Genomic DNA, 15,343 nt, shown 5'->3' on the forward strand with positions numbered 1-15,343 from the left:
CTCTCTCTCTCTCTCTCTCTCTCTCTCTCTCTCTCTCTCTCTCTCTCTCTTTGTATTTTGTGTTTATTATTAAATTCTTTATCTTCTTGCAGGTCAGCCTCGTTAGACGTAGAACCACTTTACACATTTAGATCACACACTGGTCCTGTATTGTGTCTGGCCATGTGCAGTATGGGCAATCGATGTTACAGCGGTGGTTTAGACGGCAATATCCATTGCTGGACACTTCCATCAGCTAACATTGATCCATACGACTCGTATGAACCAAGTGTCCTTAGTCATACGTTAACAGGACACACGAACGCTGTTTGGGGCTTGAGCATGTATTTTCGTACCATGCTGTCGTTTAGCGCAGATGGAACTGTAAAATTGTGGGCCCCACAGACCCCACAACCTCTTCTCAATACGTATGTTTCAGAACAAGGTATGCAAACGTTATCTAACGATTCAAGTACAATGCGCTATTAGATTATCATTAACAAGTAGCAAATTGTATTTTTAAATTATGTTAAATTATAATAACGGAACCTGCGTCTCGAATTTGCAGTCTTATTTAGCAAATATTGATCCAATATAAGTTTCTCTTATACATTTTTAAGTGATTATTTATCATAATAGTTTTCTTTTTCTTTTTTTTTTGTAGACGGCATACCGACTTCGGTTGATTTTATCAGGGACGACCCGCACAAGCTGGTCGTAGCTTATGAAGGAGCTTGCGTGGTATTTGACACTGAAACCGGTGCGATCGTGGCGCGACTCGAGGCGAACGAGACAAAAGGTGTGAATCGCGTAGTAGCACATCCTACGTTACCGCTTGTTGTGGCCGCACACGAGGATCGGCACATTCGATTTTACGATCACCGGTCGGCTACTCTTGCTCACGCAATGGTAGCGCATTTGGACGCAGTTACTAGTCTCGCTGTAGATCCTCATGGTTTATATTTACTTTCAGGAAGTAAGTAAGAGAGAAAACTTACTACGATTAATTTTATCGCGATAATTTCGTAGCACGAAATTATCAGTTAAGGCTAAAAAAATAAACATTTCAATGTACTTATTTATTGTCGCGTAGGTCACGATTGCAGTATAAGATTGTGGAACATGGACAACAAGACTTGTGTTCAAGAAATAACAGCACATCGGAAGAAATTCGACGAAAGCATTCTGGACGTAGCGTTCCATCCATCACGACCGTTTATAGCGAGCGCCGGCGCCGACGCTCTCGCTAAAGTATTTGTGTGAAATGTGTAAAATTCAAAAGATGTACACACTCGTTACATCAAAATAATTTCTACTATTACATCAAATCGAGCAGTTTTTGTACTCGTATTCATTTTAGGTAGCCTTATATAACTTTATGTGTCCACACCGTACATATGAAACACACACACACACACATAAACACACATATACACATACTTCCGATATGTTTCTGTTGTAACTCTGATTGTTCTACCATTTTTGAGGTACCGATTTATAAAGAAATCAAATCGCTCGTGTAGTTATTCATAAAGGAAATGAAAAAATTATCAATAACTCTTGTCTGTGACACAGTTATGGGAGAAAAATAATTTTAAATGATATATAAACGCTGCTTGTTGATGTTCAATCATCATTAAGTAGCTAATAACTATTTGGAATAGCGGGGAGGGGTATCATGTAGAATATTAGCCGATATAGTCCTGATAATTAGAGGAACCAGCCCCTTACCCACAGAATCCAGGAAGTACACTGCCGCGGTAGCGTAATATTTATCCTTACGTTAACTATTTATTACAAATATCGCCGTTACTGTTGCACAGCTACTGGGGATTAATACAATCGTAATAATCGACTATACAGTTGCCCTAAATGAATAAAAAAAAAATATATATATATGCATAATTAGTCTCCCATTACACAATTTTTTCCTGCTGCCTTATATATTCATCGAGGCTAGCACATAGTAATAATAATGATAATAATAATAATCGTAAGCTAAATAGACGTAATATTAATAACAATAAATTATAATTGTGTGTTTCTCTCTCTGTAATATATTGTATTTAAAAATAGATAACTGTGTAACGTATTATAATGAACATTTTTTTATTAAAATCTCATTCCACATTATTTTCTTATTTTACATTCCCAGACATATCTGAATCGTCCTAAAACCTTCTCTTTCGTAAGCGAGCGAACCCATTTTTCCTTTACCGTGGTAAATAAACTGGGTCGTTACAACGAGAACGATCGATCATGCTTCTCGAGCGAGAAAAATTCGTGCGATATGATCTTATTTTTTTCACGCAGAATGGCACGTGAGTCATGAAATGGGGCGCGTCTTTCTTTAATATTATATTAGGGTGAAGAAGATAATCCTTTTTTTTTACAAATGGTTTTCTTTGACAGATGGGCGCAAAATTAACTGGAAATTTGTAGAATTGTTCTTGCGTCCTTCTCGGAACATTTCACCTCTCCATTTCGCGTACAATATCATCTCGTAGCGAACGTATCGCGATTACTGCTGTTTCAGAAAGAGAGAGACAGAGAGAGAAGCGCTCTCCCATTCAGATTTCAGACACGATCGCGCTAATCAGCTGAAGAACAGGATCAGCCATAGACCGCGGGCGATCTCGTGATTCCCCGTGATCCGATCGAACCGAGGACACAAATCAACTGAAAGCTGTCGATGATCTCGAGAGAAATGATGATCTTTCCCGTAGACGCGTGCACGCCGTGTCAGGCATGAAAGCTGGGTGCTTACTTCAACTTCCCCGAGTGATTCGTTGTTCCACGCGTCTCGTAAGTGGTTAAATCCTTTCAGCAATCTCGTTTCCCCGTTTACTCGCACGGAGGAGGCTCGGGGGAAGATGAGATCAACGGAACGACATGAATTTCTTGACGAGGTATCGACAATCGAAAAATAAAATCGTCTAATCCGTCAAATCTTCAGACAGGTTATGTGAGACTCGTGCGAGTTGATCACCCGGAGACACGCAATCCAAGACGTGTATCGACGAATTATGATACGACTCAGTCCTTCATGAGCATCCTGGTGGCCTAACGATGGAACGAAACGGTGCCAGGGAGATGGAAGAACGCCGATGCATTCGGGATACTGGAAGGGCCCTTAAGAAGTACGGAAGCACAGCCAAGCACATAACGCGAACCGAGAGCTTGATGAAGCACACAGTGTGCCCTACGGACACCCTCCAAGGAATAGCTCTTAAATATGGAGTTACGGTACGGTTTATTCACATGCATTGTCCTCTCATTTATTCGTCTCAATATATTGCGCTCGCTAGCTACAATAATGACACAATTCTAAAACTATGTATCATTATTTAGTTGTTCGCAGAAAAAGAATGGAAACGTTTCCCGTAGACGCGTGCACGCTGTGCCAGGCATGAAGAATAAATGTATTTGGAAGGAACAGTTTATTTCAGTCGTTATATTAAAACTGCAAAATTTTAATGATTTAGAATATTGAAATTTTCTTTAATATTTGATACAGTTTTGTTGAATAATTTAATTTTTTTAGTTGTGTCATTGTTGTAGCAAATGAAAAATGTGTTATTTTATAAAAGCATCCCATGGAAAGTAAAGTTAAAGACACTTAATATTTTTAAGACTTCCAGCTACGTGATTCACGAGTTATCTCTGTGCCCATATCTATTCTTAGAATGTCAACATTAAAGATACTTGTAATAAATCTCATAACAATTACATCACTTGCATTAGGCTATTATACATGAAATTAACAAATTTAAATGTGAAAGCATATAAACATTTTAAATGATTTAATACCTAATAATGATATTGTTACATTTAACAGAATATATGTATCTTAGTTCATTGTCAAAATTTAGTAAATTATATTGCATTTTAATCCTTAATATAAATCTACTTTGATAGAAATTGGCATTTCTCTTCTTATTTGTGTTTAAACACTTGTTGTCAATCTATTTCACTTAATGTACTTTATATAAGGCAGCTTTCAATGTGTATATTCTAAAAAATAATGGTATAAACTTAATATCATGTGGTGTCTTTAATAATTGTATCACTGTTAAATTAACATCAACATGGTGTTAATTTCACACCATGATATAAATACCAAGAATTTTAAATCCACACTATATATTGGTGTTGACATCAATAAAGTAAGAATAGAGGATGGTACAAAGGGGTGGTGAGGTGCACTTGCATTCTCTTGGCTCTTACGAAATAAGTAAGAAGAAGAAAATCCACAAGAACAAAGGAAGTCGCGTAATACAAACTATAATTTTTTTAATTAAACAGAACTCAATGCATAAATATTAATTAACATTTGTAATAAAACTAAAAAGGAAAAAGAAAATCCATTTTTAAAAAAATGTACGTTGGAACAAAATCTTGAGTTGTCTTGGTTGCTGTTCAAATGTGTGTCCATCCCATTGTTAATAAATTCATCTTGTCTCAATTCGCGCTTGAATTTGAATTTTTTTGCATCCACCTACAAGTAATTCTACTGGCGCCTATAAACACCGCATAAGTGTTAAATCGACACTGACATTTTTTTTTAAACTACTAATATAGTATAGCGCAAATAATCAAATTCATCATTACTGAAATGATTATATTAAGGATTATAATAAAAATAGCACAAAGTTTATATTACTTCCTTCTTACCTTCCATAATTCTATTGAGCTTTAAATTTCATTGAGAAGTAAAATATTTAGGAAAATTTTTTTATATTACACAGATATATATTACAGTTTTTATTTTATTGATTCGTTTGAAGATAATATTTCAATCAAACACTTTATTTGCTCCAAGCAGAAAATATTATATCTAGTGTAAGATTAATTAATTTTTTAATTTTTTTACAGACAGAACAAATTAGAAGGATCAATAGATTATGGGCATCGGATAGTTTATTTTTACGGGAACATTTGCTTATTCCTGTCAGTGCAGACAGTCCTGCCTCTATGTGTAATGACGAATCGATAGCTTCTGAGGAGCATGATGTCCCTCCAAGTGTGAGTAAAATTTGGAATCATTGATGAATGTCACTCTTTATCTATTGATATATATGCCTATGAATATATTGTATTTTGTAGATATCTAGTCCTTCTTCGATATCGTCATCTATTGACGATGAAGGTTCAGTTAATGATTTCTTAGCTAAGATGGATACCTCGATAGCCAATGTCAAGAGAGATGTCAAACGCACTCAAGGGAACAGTGAGTAAGTTATTTCCTATATCTTATATGCATTCGATGAAAATTACACATTTTTTAACAATAATTTATACAAAAAGTGATGACTTAATAAAAATATTAAAAGCTTATAGAAATTAAAAAGTTCTCTCGAAGATCGGTATTCACAGTCAGTTTTTATATTTTTTCTTATATTAAGACTATCTTAAGTCTTAAGATGTAATAAATCAATCACAGTATTCACAGTTCGTTTTTAAAACCGTCATATAATTAATGTATTAAAGTATTAACTCTTTGGATGGTATTTATAGTTCATTCTTATTTTAAAATCGTCTTAAGTAATATCTTAAATTGCTAATATAGCCTTCTAATTGATTTGCTGATGATATCTTAAGACTGTATGTAAAACGATCTTAAATATAAGAATCGACTATGAATACAGGTTATTAAATTACAAATAATATTTTTATGTTTATAAATTAATTAAAATAAAAATTGAAAATTTTTACAGATTTTGCACTGACGGCAATGACGTTCACGTACAACGACGGCGAGGGTCTGCTAAATTGCGAAATTCATTTCCCACCACATCGAATACTTACTCAACGTCCTCCTCTGACTCCACCAGACCAGTGTCCTCTAGTGATATGCATAACTTTCCAACTGCTGTAGTTATGACGCAAGGAAGAAGAGTAAAGACTTCCTTGCAAAGACTCGAGCAGCAGCAAGATGAGATGTTCCAGTTGTAGCGTCTAAGTTTCATTGGGCTGTAATATCCTGTGTGTTGATTGTTATTAAAAAGCTTGTAGGAAAGGATGTACTGTATATCAATGCGCGAATAGGAGGTTGCTTTTTATGTCTGATGTTGATCCAATATTACATATATAGTTAAATTTAATTAAGAGGTTACACCACTTTGAACCATGAAAAAATAAGCTATTTTTGGAAATTTTTTTTTGTGAAAATGATCAAGTGAATTAAAAATCTATAAATAGATGCTTATAATATATGCATTGAAGTACAGGACAATTTTTTTTTAATTTTTTCGAGGAAAATGCCCATTCGGCGTACACAGTTATGACGAAACAGTTTGACTTTGAACAAAAATCCAAGTATTTTTATTTTCTACATGACATTTACTAAAGAAGTACGTAGGGGTTTTCAGAAATATGCTTTTTTGTAAAAATGGTGAATATTTAAAAAGAATCATTTTTGGCTAAAAAAAATTTGAACAGAAATGTCAATAACAATATAATAGTTTTCAACTAAACACAACATCGTTACATACTTTTTTAGATAACTAACAAAAGAAGACTTTGCAAATTCAAGTAAATTATTGTAAATAAAAATTGTATAAGTTACGATGAACGCCGATTTGAAAAATGTTCTGAGAAAAACGCGTTTAAAGTTTTCCGATAATGAGTTGATAATGGGATGCATTTCAAAGAATCAGCTGTATCATTGTATAATACGTCAAATATTTCATTCTAATTAGTAGGTTTATATTTTCACATGTATAAACTGTCATTTAAGCAAAAAAATTTTTTTCGATTTTTTCAAAATTTCAAGGTGGTTTGACTCCTTAAATTACATTGCGCTCTCTTTTACGTCGAAAGATCATTCGCGTATCCTGTAGTTTAAGCATTATTCTTATATAATGATTGCACTATCGTCATATTTCGATTTTACGACTTCGTCGTAATTATATGATAATGAATGGATCAACTAACTTTTATATATACGTAGCGCTGAACTGTTTTACATAACATTGCTTAGTGGACCATATGTGCCTTGAATATAAAACTGCGTTATGTAAGGATCCTATTCATGCTCCATTTTTGTCTAAGTTACGTACAAATTTATATATTTCTTTTCGAATACTCTTTACATTTTTTTTTCGTTTAAACTGTGATGAACCATCTAAAAATTTGACAAAAACCAAAAACAAATTTAAAAAAAATAGTTATTATGTAGTAAAAATAAATAGTGCAAATATGAACAAAATTTAGAATCTACTTATCTGAAACGCGATTTATTAAATTAATTGTTACACTTGTTAATAATTTTATTTTTCTTTTAGCAAACTATATTATAAACATTTTTTTCAGAAGTGATACAAAATATATCATGTATACAATATTTTTCTAATATTAAATATATATAAATGTTGTCATTGTTTACAAGAATCTTAATGAAAATGATCATATCTAAAATTAAAGAAAAGGACAAAATGCACCTGATATTATGAAAACACGGATTAATTCTTTCAATTTATTCTTAGCTGGACTAAGCTGGCTTTCTGTGACTAATATTAAATTCATTGAAGTGTGATATTACTAGAGCACATTTTAAGGAACATCTAATAAATTTGAATGTTTGTTATCATCATAAAAAGTCACAAAGACTCAAAAAAATTAAAAAAATTTTAAGTAATGCTATAAATATTATTTATTTTTTAAAATGTCGCAAAGCGATGATTAAAACTAGAAATAAATAATTTAATTTATATAATAACACATCCATCTAAACACAGCTACACATTGATATACATTGTACATCAAATCTATATATTCAAATTTTATACATAATCTAAAAAATCCTGTATTTTACACTGTACATACAGTAAATAGCACTGATTGACAATGTTGTCTGTAACTAATATATCATGCAATACTGTTGCAATGGAAAAAATATATTAAAATGTTATGTAAATTGAGATCTCTAATGCATCTTTGCCAATATATATATGTATACATATACATATAACAATATACATAAGTTGGAAAAGCTGTAACTAAATGTAAATATGAATTAAATAAAAAAGATAAAAGGATCTAAGTAAAAGTTAAGATATAAAAATTTATATGTGACTACTAGATTGTATTATTATTCATCACATAAACATAGTAAAAATAAATTTCTATATTATTCAAAACGAAATAAGTCATTACAATATTTATATAATAGAAGAAAAACGATTTCTGCAAAAATATATTTTTACGATTTCATAAGCGCTATTTATGAAGGTAATTCTTACAAATATATATTTTAATTTGTACACATAAAACAGGAAATGTATACATAGACAAAAAGTTCTGTCTTTGCTTATTATCTTAAACTTTCACATAATATATCTACTTTAGAGTTAACTATCCTTATGGGTGGCCTCACATATTTGTCGCAGCAACATTTGAGCTCGTTCACAAAGTTGAAAGATCCTAAACGACTATTGCAGTATGGACAATGTAATTTTCCCTTTGTCCAAGATTCCTTAAAAAATAATTATCTTAATTTATATTTTATATATACATATATTTTTAAAATCTTGATAAAGAAAGTATATATATATACTTGATTGATAGCATTCATAATCCAATCTGGTGCATTCTCGGGAATCATATATGAGCAGCAATCGGATTCATCTGCTTGGCATCCTACGTCCGTTGTTTGTTGTTTTAGCTCATGATGCATATTAAACAAGATAGAGTCACCCTTAAAGAGCGATTTACAGCAATGCTTGCATCTTACTTCCATAATATAAAAGTAGCGATACAAATATCTGAGGAATTATTATCGATTTCATTGGAACAAATTGAGGAGAATGTCATAAAATGTCAGATAAAAATAAAAAAATAAAAGCTATAAAAAGACTGACAGTTACTAACCAAAGTTCATAGAGTATTAATAGCTTCGTTATATATAATTATTAGTTGTTTTTCATTTACACCGATTTTCAGATAATTCTCACTGACGTCATAACTCGGTTGAATGCGCATTCCTTTTGCATTCTGACAAGTAAGATTCAACTGACGTTTTTACCTACAAACTGCAGAAGATCTCAGATCATGTGCTTTACTGAGCCTCGTAGAGTACTCACTTCAAAATTGAGGTTATGAACCTGTGTTAGTATTTGTCAATAAGCAAGTAGTGACGTCATTAATCTGAGTATTTCATTTCTAAATGTCTAACTATAAATGTCTAAAAAGTAGTAAACTAATTTAAACACAAGTTTAAAAGAACTTTATAGAATCCAGAAATTTCCATAAAAATTCTGAAAAATTATATGAAATATTCTGAAAAGATTCTAACACACACACACACACACAAATTAGAGTAAGGATTATAAGAAACATAAAATGTAAATTAAACTGAGATTAAAGTTAATTCTATATTGATAGAAATAATTGTTACAATATATATCTTAAACTTATAAATACAAGATAATTTAATAATCAAAACGACATATATGTTCACAGATATTGTTTGCACATGTTTAGCTAATGGATACGTTCAATCCTCGCCGGCTGGTATTGCGTCTTCTAATCTTTTAACAAATTTCACACGCAGTTCAGTCAAATTGTCGTTTTTAAGCTGATCCTGAACAAACCAGCAGGCGATCTCCATTTGCACCATTTCACAAGCTCCTCTGAGCACGCCAGGCAACATATTACAATACTTGAGATTTGAATAATTATCTGGTAATTCCACGAATTCCGTTAGCGGATTCGTCTCAAAGCACAGGGAGAATTCATCACCGGCTGGGCTCCAATTTGTAATTGACGGTGTTATACCAAGGAATATCTTGAAGCCACTCTGAATCTTCTCTGCCGTGTCCTTGAAATCATAGCATCGACCGGAACCAGTCCGTGCAAGAAAATCCTCTATCAGCCGTATTCCAATGTTGTATCCCATTCTTTCCAGCTGCTTGTTAACGTCTTCCACGTTTTCATAATCCTGGAGCAACTGAGCCACAATTGAACCATAAGTCAGGGTGAACAATTCAGAGTTCTGTAACAAATAAAAAAATGATAATTGCAAAGAATTTAAAAAAATTAAAAGTTCTGTCTATAATATTTCATTAAAAATGAAATAAAAGAAAATTAGGTCTAACAGAAATTAATACTGATAATAAAACACTTATATTTCTTCTGGAAAAATAATATTTAATTCTAAGCCAATAAAGTAATGTTTCTGATCATTGCAACTTGAATTTTAGACCAATAAGAATTAAAACACAAATGTATATACTTTAAAATTATATAATTATATTCACTAACCATTTAAACTTAATAATGTTAAATTGTTGCAATTTCTCCGATATGATAATTATTACTGATTCTTAAGGGATTATTAATCAGAATTAAGAAAATCTAATGATTAACACTATTTTGTTTAACATTTATTTACTTCTACTATTTAAATATATCGTACATATAAATGTATTATATATAAATGTTAAAAATTTTGATATTTTTTTCTAAAGTCAATAGATGGAATGAGACCATAATAAGACAAGATAGAAACAGATTCTTGATATTATTGTGATAAATATTGTGTGTTTAATTCGTAACTTTAGAGTAGCTTATATATAAAAAGATACACATAGCTAGCATCTTGAGATTTCAAGATGAGCATAATATGCAATAGAAAAAAAAGATTTTGAAATTTTAAGATAAGAATAACCTGATATCACACACACAATCTTAAAAAAAAAAAAGATAAAAACGTAAATCAATTTAATCCTTTATATATTGTAGCAAATACATGATTATAACCTGGAGCCTTTCGATACTAATTTCGCATTCGAAACGAGTCAAAACTAGTTTTCGAGCAGATTATTAACAGCGAAGCGAATATTACTTAAATAGGTATTTCATTCAAAATAGCGCGATACTTACCACTTTCTTTGCATCGAGTTTCGTTCCAGTTCGTGACATGTTAACAATTGATAATCTTTTTGCCTCAGCGGCTGTCAGTCATGTCAGTGGCTCATTGCCAATCGTATATCATGACCATGGTGTAATAAGAAAGGTGAAGCATAATGGCGGTCGCTCAATATTTCAACCAATCAGATGTGTGCCTAAATGCAAAGCGCCAATTTTAAATTACTAGATAGATGCACGCTATTTAGCTTTTAATTTCTTATCTTTTAGTGTATTTGTTTAAATGTTTGAATGCGTACAATTAATAATGTATTGTTACTATTATACTGTCAAAATACACGGCACGGCAGCCGCTCACGAAGTTAGCTCAACGAGAGAATCAATCGACGGAAACGCCAATTACTTCGACATATTCGATATATTTTTTACACGACTTTTCTTAGAAAAGATATACAATAAAATATACAAAATATATAAAATACTAGACATTTATATTATATTAGTAGTATAATAATCTGTATATGACAATATATATTTATAAATAATAAATTTTATATATATGTTTTCCAAGAAAATTTCCAAGAAAACTAATAAATTTATTCGCATCGACAATAACAAAAGTACTAAAAGTAATAAACATATTTGTCCTTACCTTGTCACTATCCTCTAACCTCAACCTGTGCTACACTACACCATCTCACCATCTTACTACGCGCAAAGACCCCTCCAGTCATTCCCCCCACTACAATAATTTTGAATTTAGGCACACATCTGATTGGCTTGCCACTGCGCATCTTATAATTGCTTCACCTTTCTTATTACACCATGATCATGACCTAATCTAATGCTGGATTCACACTGCACTGCATCTGACGTGCGTCGTACATAAAACGCTCTGCAATAGTAGGCTTGTTCTTTTTGCCTGCACTGTCTGCACCAGTTCAGACAGTGCAATAAGTTGAAGTGAAACAAACGTATATCTGTTTTACTTCAACTTATTGCACTGTGGGCACAGTGCAGAGAAAAAGAACAGGCCTAGTGCAATGGCCTGCGTTCAGGCGGTCGATTCTGTATCTCGAAACAAAATGAAAATTACAAAAGTGAGCAAATTTACTAGGTATTGACCAATGAAATTATAAATGTTCTAGAAAATTCGCTCACTTTTGCAATTTTCACCTTGTTTCATGATACAGAATCGATCCCCAGTAGAGAAAGCAGCTTTGATTAGTCTTTACCTTACTTCTTCATTAGCTCTAAATGTATAAGCTAATGGTTGCGTTCAGCATACTCAACTGTTGCGGAACGGATTCGTAAGTACTCATTGCTATTGGTATATTCTTTTATAGCTCTAGCACACTGGACGCGGAGGCGGAAACGCTTGCCGCGCGGCAAGCCAATAAGAGATGAAAAGTAAAAATTTTTACCATTGGGCTGCGATCCATTTGATACGAATGCTTCGAAGTATTTTTTGATTGGATAATTAAGTATAATTCTTTCTTCTGATTGGTCAGTCAAAAGCTTCCAAGCGTAACACCAAGTGGACCGCATCATGAAGCGAATGGAAAAATTTTTAATTTTTCTTCATTCTAGGGAATAAGTTTCATGATCGATGATACCTAGAATTCAATTAGGCTAGGGAGTTTTTTGAAATGCATCATTTGAGTACCACTGTTTGGTCGGTTAGAGAAATCGATCCGATGGCGTGGTCTGGCTTTGTCGTAAACACTTTTGAGTGATAAAATTCCTTCTCTTTTTATATATTGCGGATAATGTAAATTATGATAATGATAAATACGAAAAATATTTTTAATTTTACATTCGTATACGTATAAAACGATTTACTTGCAGTAACAATAAAAAATAAAACATCTATATACATATAAAAAATAAAACATACGTGTGTGTATTCGTGTTTTGTAGGATATTACAGATTTTTTTTTCAAAAAGTACTTTTAATCTTAGCTTTGTTGCAAGTGCTGCTTATTAGAAAATATAGAAAAAAGAAAAAGAATGTCGACCCGTAAATCAGGTGTGTGGTGTGTTGTAAAAACGTGTAATAATATTACGGAGAAAAGACACTTCTTTACGTTTCCAAAGGAATACGACAGGTATACCATATATGTATATATTAATTATTTTTTAAAGCATATATAAGTCAGTTAATTGTTATTTTCTATATTTATAATTTTATGTTAAAAAAAATATAAATTATGTATAGTTTAAATTTTTTAATCTACTTACATATGTACAGTGTAGTGCACTAAAGTTTGATGTTTATTCTACATTGTAAGTATATACCAAAATATAAGGTTTTTTCTTTCCCATCTGAATAAGTATGAATTGTAAAACACAAAGTAAAATAGTGAAAATAAAAAAATCTCAAATTTAATATAATAGAAATAACATATATGTATAAAAGTGCTAAAGTATTAAATTGATTATTTAACAAAATGTTAATTTCTAAACAGAAAGTTATTCCATAATTTTCATATATTACATTTATTACAATATTGTCTTCAACTTTTATCCGTGACTTAATAAACAACATTTTTTTTAAATCTAATTCCTGAAATAACATCAATAGGACGGTAGCCTTTTTAGTACAATATTGATGAGTAACACATTTAATAATAAAATTATAATACATATTTTGTTATCTATATAAAAAAATGAACTAATGTAATTCTATTAGTAACTATTGTTATCTTATAAATCCTTTGTTAGCTATTGTATATGTGTTATATTTTTTATTTCAACAACTTTCTATAAAACTTATAGATGGTTAAAATGGATATATGCATGCGGAAGAGTTGACTTAAAAGTCATGGGTCCAGAATATGCTCATCGCAACTATCGACTGTGTCACTTACATTTTGAAGAAAAGTGGTACAAAATAAGCAAGAGTAGAGCCTGTCTTCATCCTGATGCTGTTCCAACAATATTTTTTGAAAGAAAGTAAATAATAAATATTTTAAAGCATATTCTATTTTGAAAAACATGAGTTTTTAAAAAATAATAAACAGTTATTGATAATGTATAATATAAAATTATAATTTTTATTACAGCAATACATCCGTGACATCATTGGAAGAAGAAAATATAACTGTAAAAAAAAAGAACATAGTTGAACAAGAAGAAACGAACAGGTTTTCTTAACTTTTATGTATCTTATATATTTTTTTTAATAATAATGACAGCTTTTATCTATCATATTCTGTATCTTCTTATCGAATATATATTTTATTTTTATTTATCGAGAGAATATATATTAAAAATATATGTCATACATACATTTTAGCAATATCCAGTCATCAGATTCAATGTTGCCTACGGACATCAAGATTATTAAACTGTAAGTTTTCATTAATAATAGTAGTCTCACATAAATACATTTTGATTATCTTATTGCTATTTTTCTCTTAACTCATTTTAAACACACAGTAAAATGTAAATGTAAAAGTAAAATACTTACATATTGTGTAATACTATTGCATAATAATACTTTGATTAGTTTACTTAATCTTTCTTAACATATTTAATATATGTTTCTTAATATATGTTTTGATATCTTTTTCTATTTCTTCAATTATAATTTTTCTTTTCAATATGCAATACATTTTTGTAATGTAATACTTTTTCTGATTTGTATAGGAGCTCATCTGTCAGCATGTATTTACCAACTATAGCAGAAACTCCGAAGGAGAAGAAACTAAAAGAATCTCCGAAGGAGAAGAAACTAAAAGAACAGAATTTCAAATTACGAGCAGAAAATAAAATGTTACGTAACAAAATTAGACAACTTGAAAAAAAGATACAAAGTGTAGAAAACACAATAATATATGTATAATGCTATAGTAGAATATCATAGCGTAACACTGTAATTCTCGTTGTGTTTATTTATTACAGTAGTGAATAAATTCAGTGTGTGTGGTGTTTGTGTGTGTGTGTCGTACATAATATAAGATTCACTTCGATCTTTCTTTGATTTTCCTATTAAATTCCTAGAATCTTATTTAACAGTCGTACACCGAAACGAGAAGAGAGCTCCGCATTACACAATAGGCGCGGGAAGTATTTTTCTAAGCACAAGCTGCTAAGATTGTTCTAAACTAAATACAAAAGAATATTCTTACAATATATATGTATTTTTTAAATATATTTTTGTATATATTATTATATTATTTATTTAAAAATGTGTATATTCATAATAAATCATAATAAATAAGAGAAAAAATATCCGTAAGGACAACTCATGTTGATTAGTTGATATCACCTTTATGTATGATAATTTACTTGATTTTGTATGTTGTCATTTTATGACATGGATGCTCACACACGCAGCCAGAGTCTTCGATTAAATTCTTGTGAAAGAGACTGTAATTTAAATTAAAATGATTGCTGTGGAGACGATTTAAGGTAGTAATCACTCGCAATAAATGCGTATGATAGAATCAGATAGAATTTCTTCTTTGGTTAATTGTAACAAAAGTTAAAA

General features: G+C 31.0%; 4 protein-coding genes across 7 annotated transcripts in view; 2 read left to right on the forward strand and 2 right to left on the reverse strand.

The window, feature by feature from the left end:
• The window catches only part of Cka (Connector of kinase to AP-1), a 7,419-nt gene extending 5,437 nt beyond the window's left edge, over positions 1–1,982 (forward strand). For 2 of the 3 annotated variants that reach the window (XM_018541711.1, XM_018541712.1), the window contains exons 9-11: positions 93–424; positions 644–955; positions 1,073–1,982. In XM_018541711.1, the coding sequence (XP_018397213.1) occupies positions 93–424; positions 644–955; positions 1,073–1,242 (814 nt within the window). In that variant the 3' untranslated portion in view covers positions 1,243–1,982. The remainder of the gene's footprint in view (positions 1–92; positions 425–643; positions 956–1,072) is intronic. The other variant, XM_018541713.1, reaches the window with a different exon arrangement.
• A 649-nt stretch (positions 1,983–2,631) lies between these two features.
• red (LysM peptidoglycan-binding domain-containing protein red) lies at positions 2,632–6,001 on the forward strand. 2 transcript variants are annotated; one of them, XM_018541830.1, is made up of 5 exons: positions 2,632–2,784; positions 2,936–3,225; positions 4,855–5,004; positions 5,086–5,213; positions 5,697–6,001. In XM_018541830.1, exons 2-5 carry the CDS (start codon positions 3,049–3,051, stop codon positions 5,932–5,934), a joined length of 693 nt encoding a protein of 230 aa, XP_018397332.1. In that variant the 5' UTR covers positions 2,632–2,784; positions 2,936–3,048; the 3' UTR covers positions 5,935–6,001. The 2 variants fall into 2 exon arrangements, with proteins under 2 accessions (XP_018397332.1, XP_018397333.1); XM_018541831.1 differs by having other exon boundaries at positions 5,086–5,209; positions 5,697–5,937.
• Positions 6,002–8,288: 2,287 nt separating this feature from the next.
• LOC108775499 (E3 ubiquitin-protein ligase RNF180) lies at positions 8,289–9,066 on the reverse strand. Its single transcript, XM_018541881.1, has 3 exons — positions 8,851–9,066; positions 8,537–8,744; positions 8,289–8,455 (listed from the first exon to the last, which is right to left on the reverse strand). Exons 2-3 carry the CDS (start codon positions 8,717–8,719, stop codon positions 8,294–8,296), a joined length of 345 nt encoding a protein of 114 aa, XP_018397383.1. The 5' UTR covers positions 8,720–8,744; positions 8,851–9,066; the 3' UTR covers positions 8,289–8,293.
• A 381-nt stretch (positions 9,067–9,447) lies between these two features.
• Bet3 (blocked early in transport 3) lies at positions 9,448–10,964 on the reverse strand. Its single transcript, XM_018541912.1, has 2 exons — positions 10,864–10,964; positions 9,448–9,973 (listed from the first exon to the last, which is right to left on the reverse strand). Exons 1-2 carry the CDS (start codon positions 10,900–10,902, stop codon positions 9,476–9,478), a joined length of 537 nt encoding a protein of 178 aa, XP_018397414.1. The 5' UTR covers positions 10,903–10,964; the 3' UTR covers positions 9,448–9,475.
• Between the last annotated feature and the right edge of the window lie 4,379 nt (positions 10,965–15,343).

The sequence above is a fragment of the Cyphomyrmex costatus genome, unplaced genomic scaffold (assembly GCF_001594065.2).
Source record: "Cyphomyrmex costatus isolate MS0001 unplaced genomic scaffold, Ccosl1.0 scaffold30, whole genome shotgun sequence".
Lineage (NCBI taxonomy): Eukaryota > Metazoa > Arthropoda > Insecta > Hymenoptera > Formicidae > Cyphomyrmex > Cyphomyrmex costatus.

Bases quoted from the DNA above. Each gene is read 5' to 3' on its own strand.
- red (XM_018541830.1), top strand. From the start codon at position 3,049: ATGGAACGAAACGGTGCCAGGGAGATGGAAGAACGCCGATGCATTCGG. The intron at 3,226-4,854 runs GTACGGTTTATT...ATTTTTTTACAG, and splicing joins CTCTTAAATATGGAGTTACG to ACAGAACAAATTAGAAGGAT. The intron at 5,005-5,085 runs GTGAGTAAAATT...TGTATTTTGTAG, and splicing joins AGCATGATGTCCCTCCAAGT to ATATCTAGTCCTTCTTCGAT.
- LOC108775499 (XM_018541881.1), bottom strand. From the start codon at position 8,719: ATGGAAGTAAGATGCAAGCATTGCTGTAAATCGCTCTTTAAGGGTGAC. The intron at 8,456-8,536 runs GTATATATATAT...TTATTTTTTAAG, and splicing joins TTATGAATGCTATCAATCAA to GAATCTTGGACAAAGGGAAA.
- Bet3 (XM_018541912.1), bottom strand. From the start codon at position 10,902: ATGTCACGAACTGGAACGAAACTCGATGCAAAGAAAGTG. The intron at 9,974-10,863 runs GTAAGTATCGCG...TATTTGTTACAG, and splicing joins AACTCGATGCAAAGAAAGTG to AACTCTGAATTGTTCACCCT.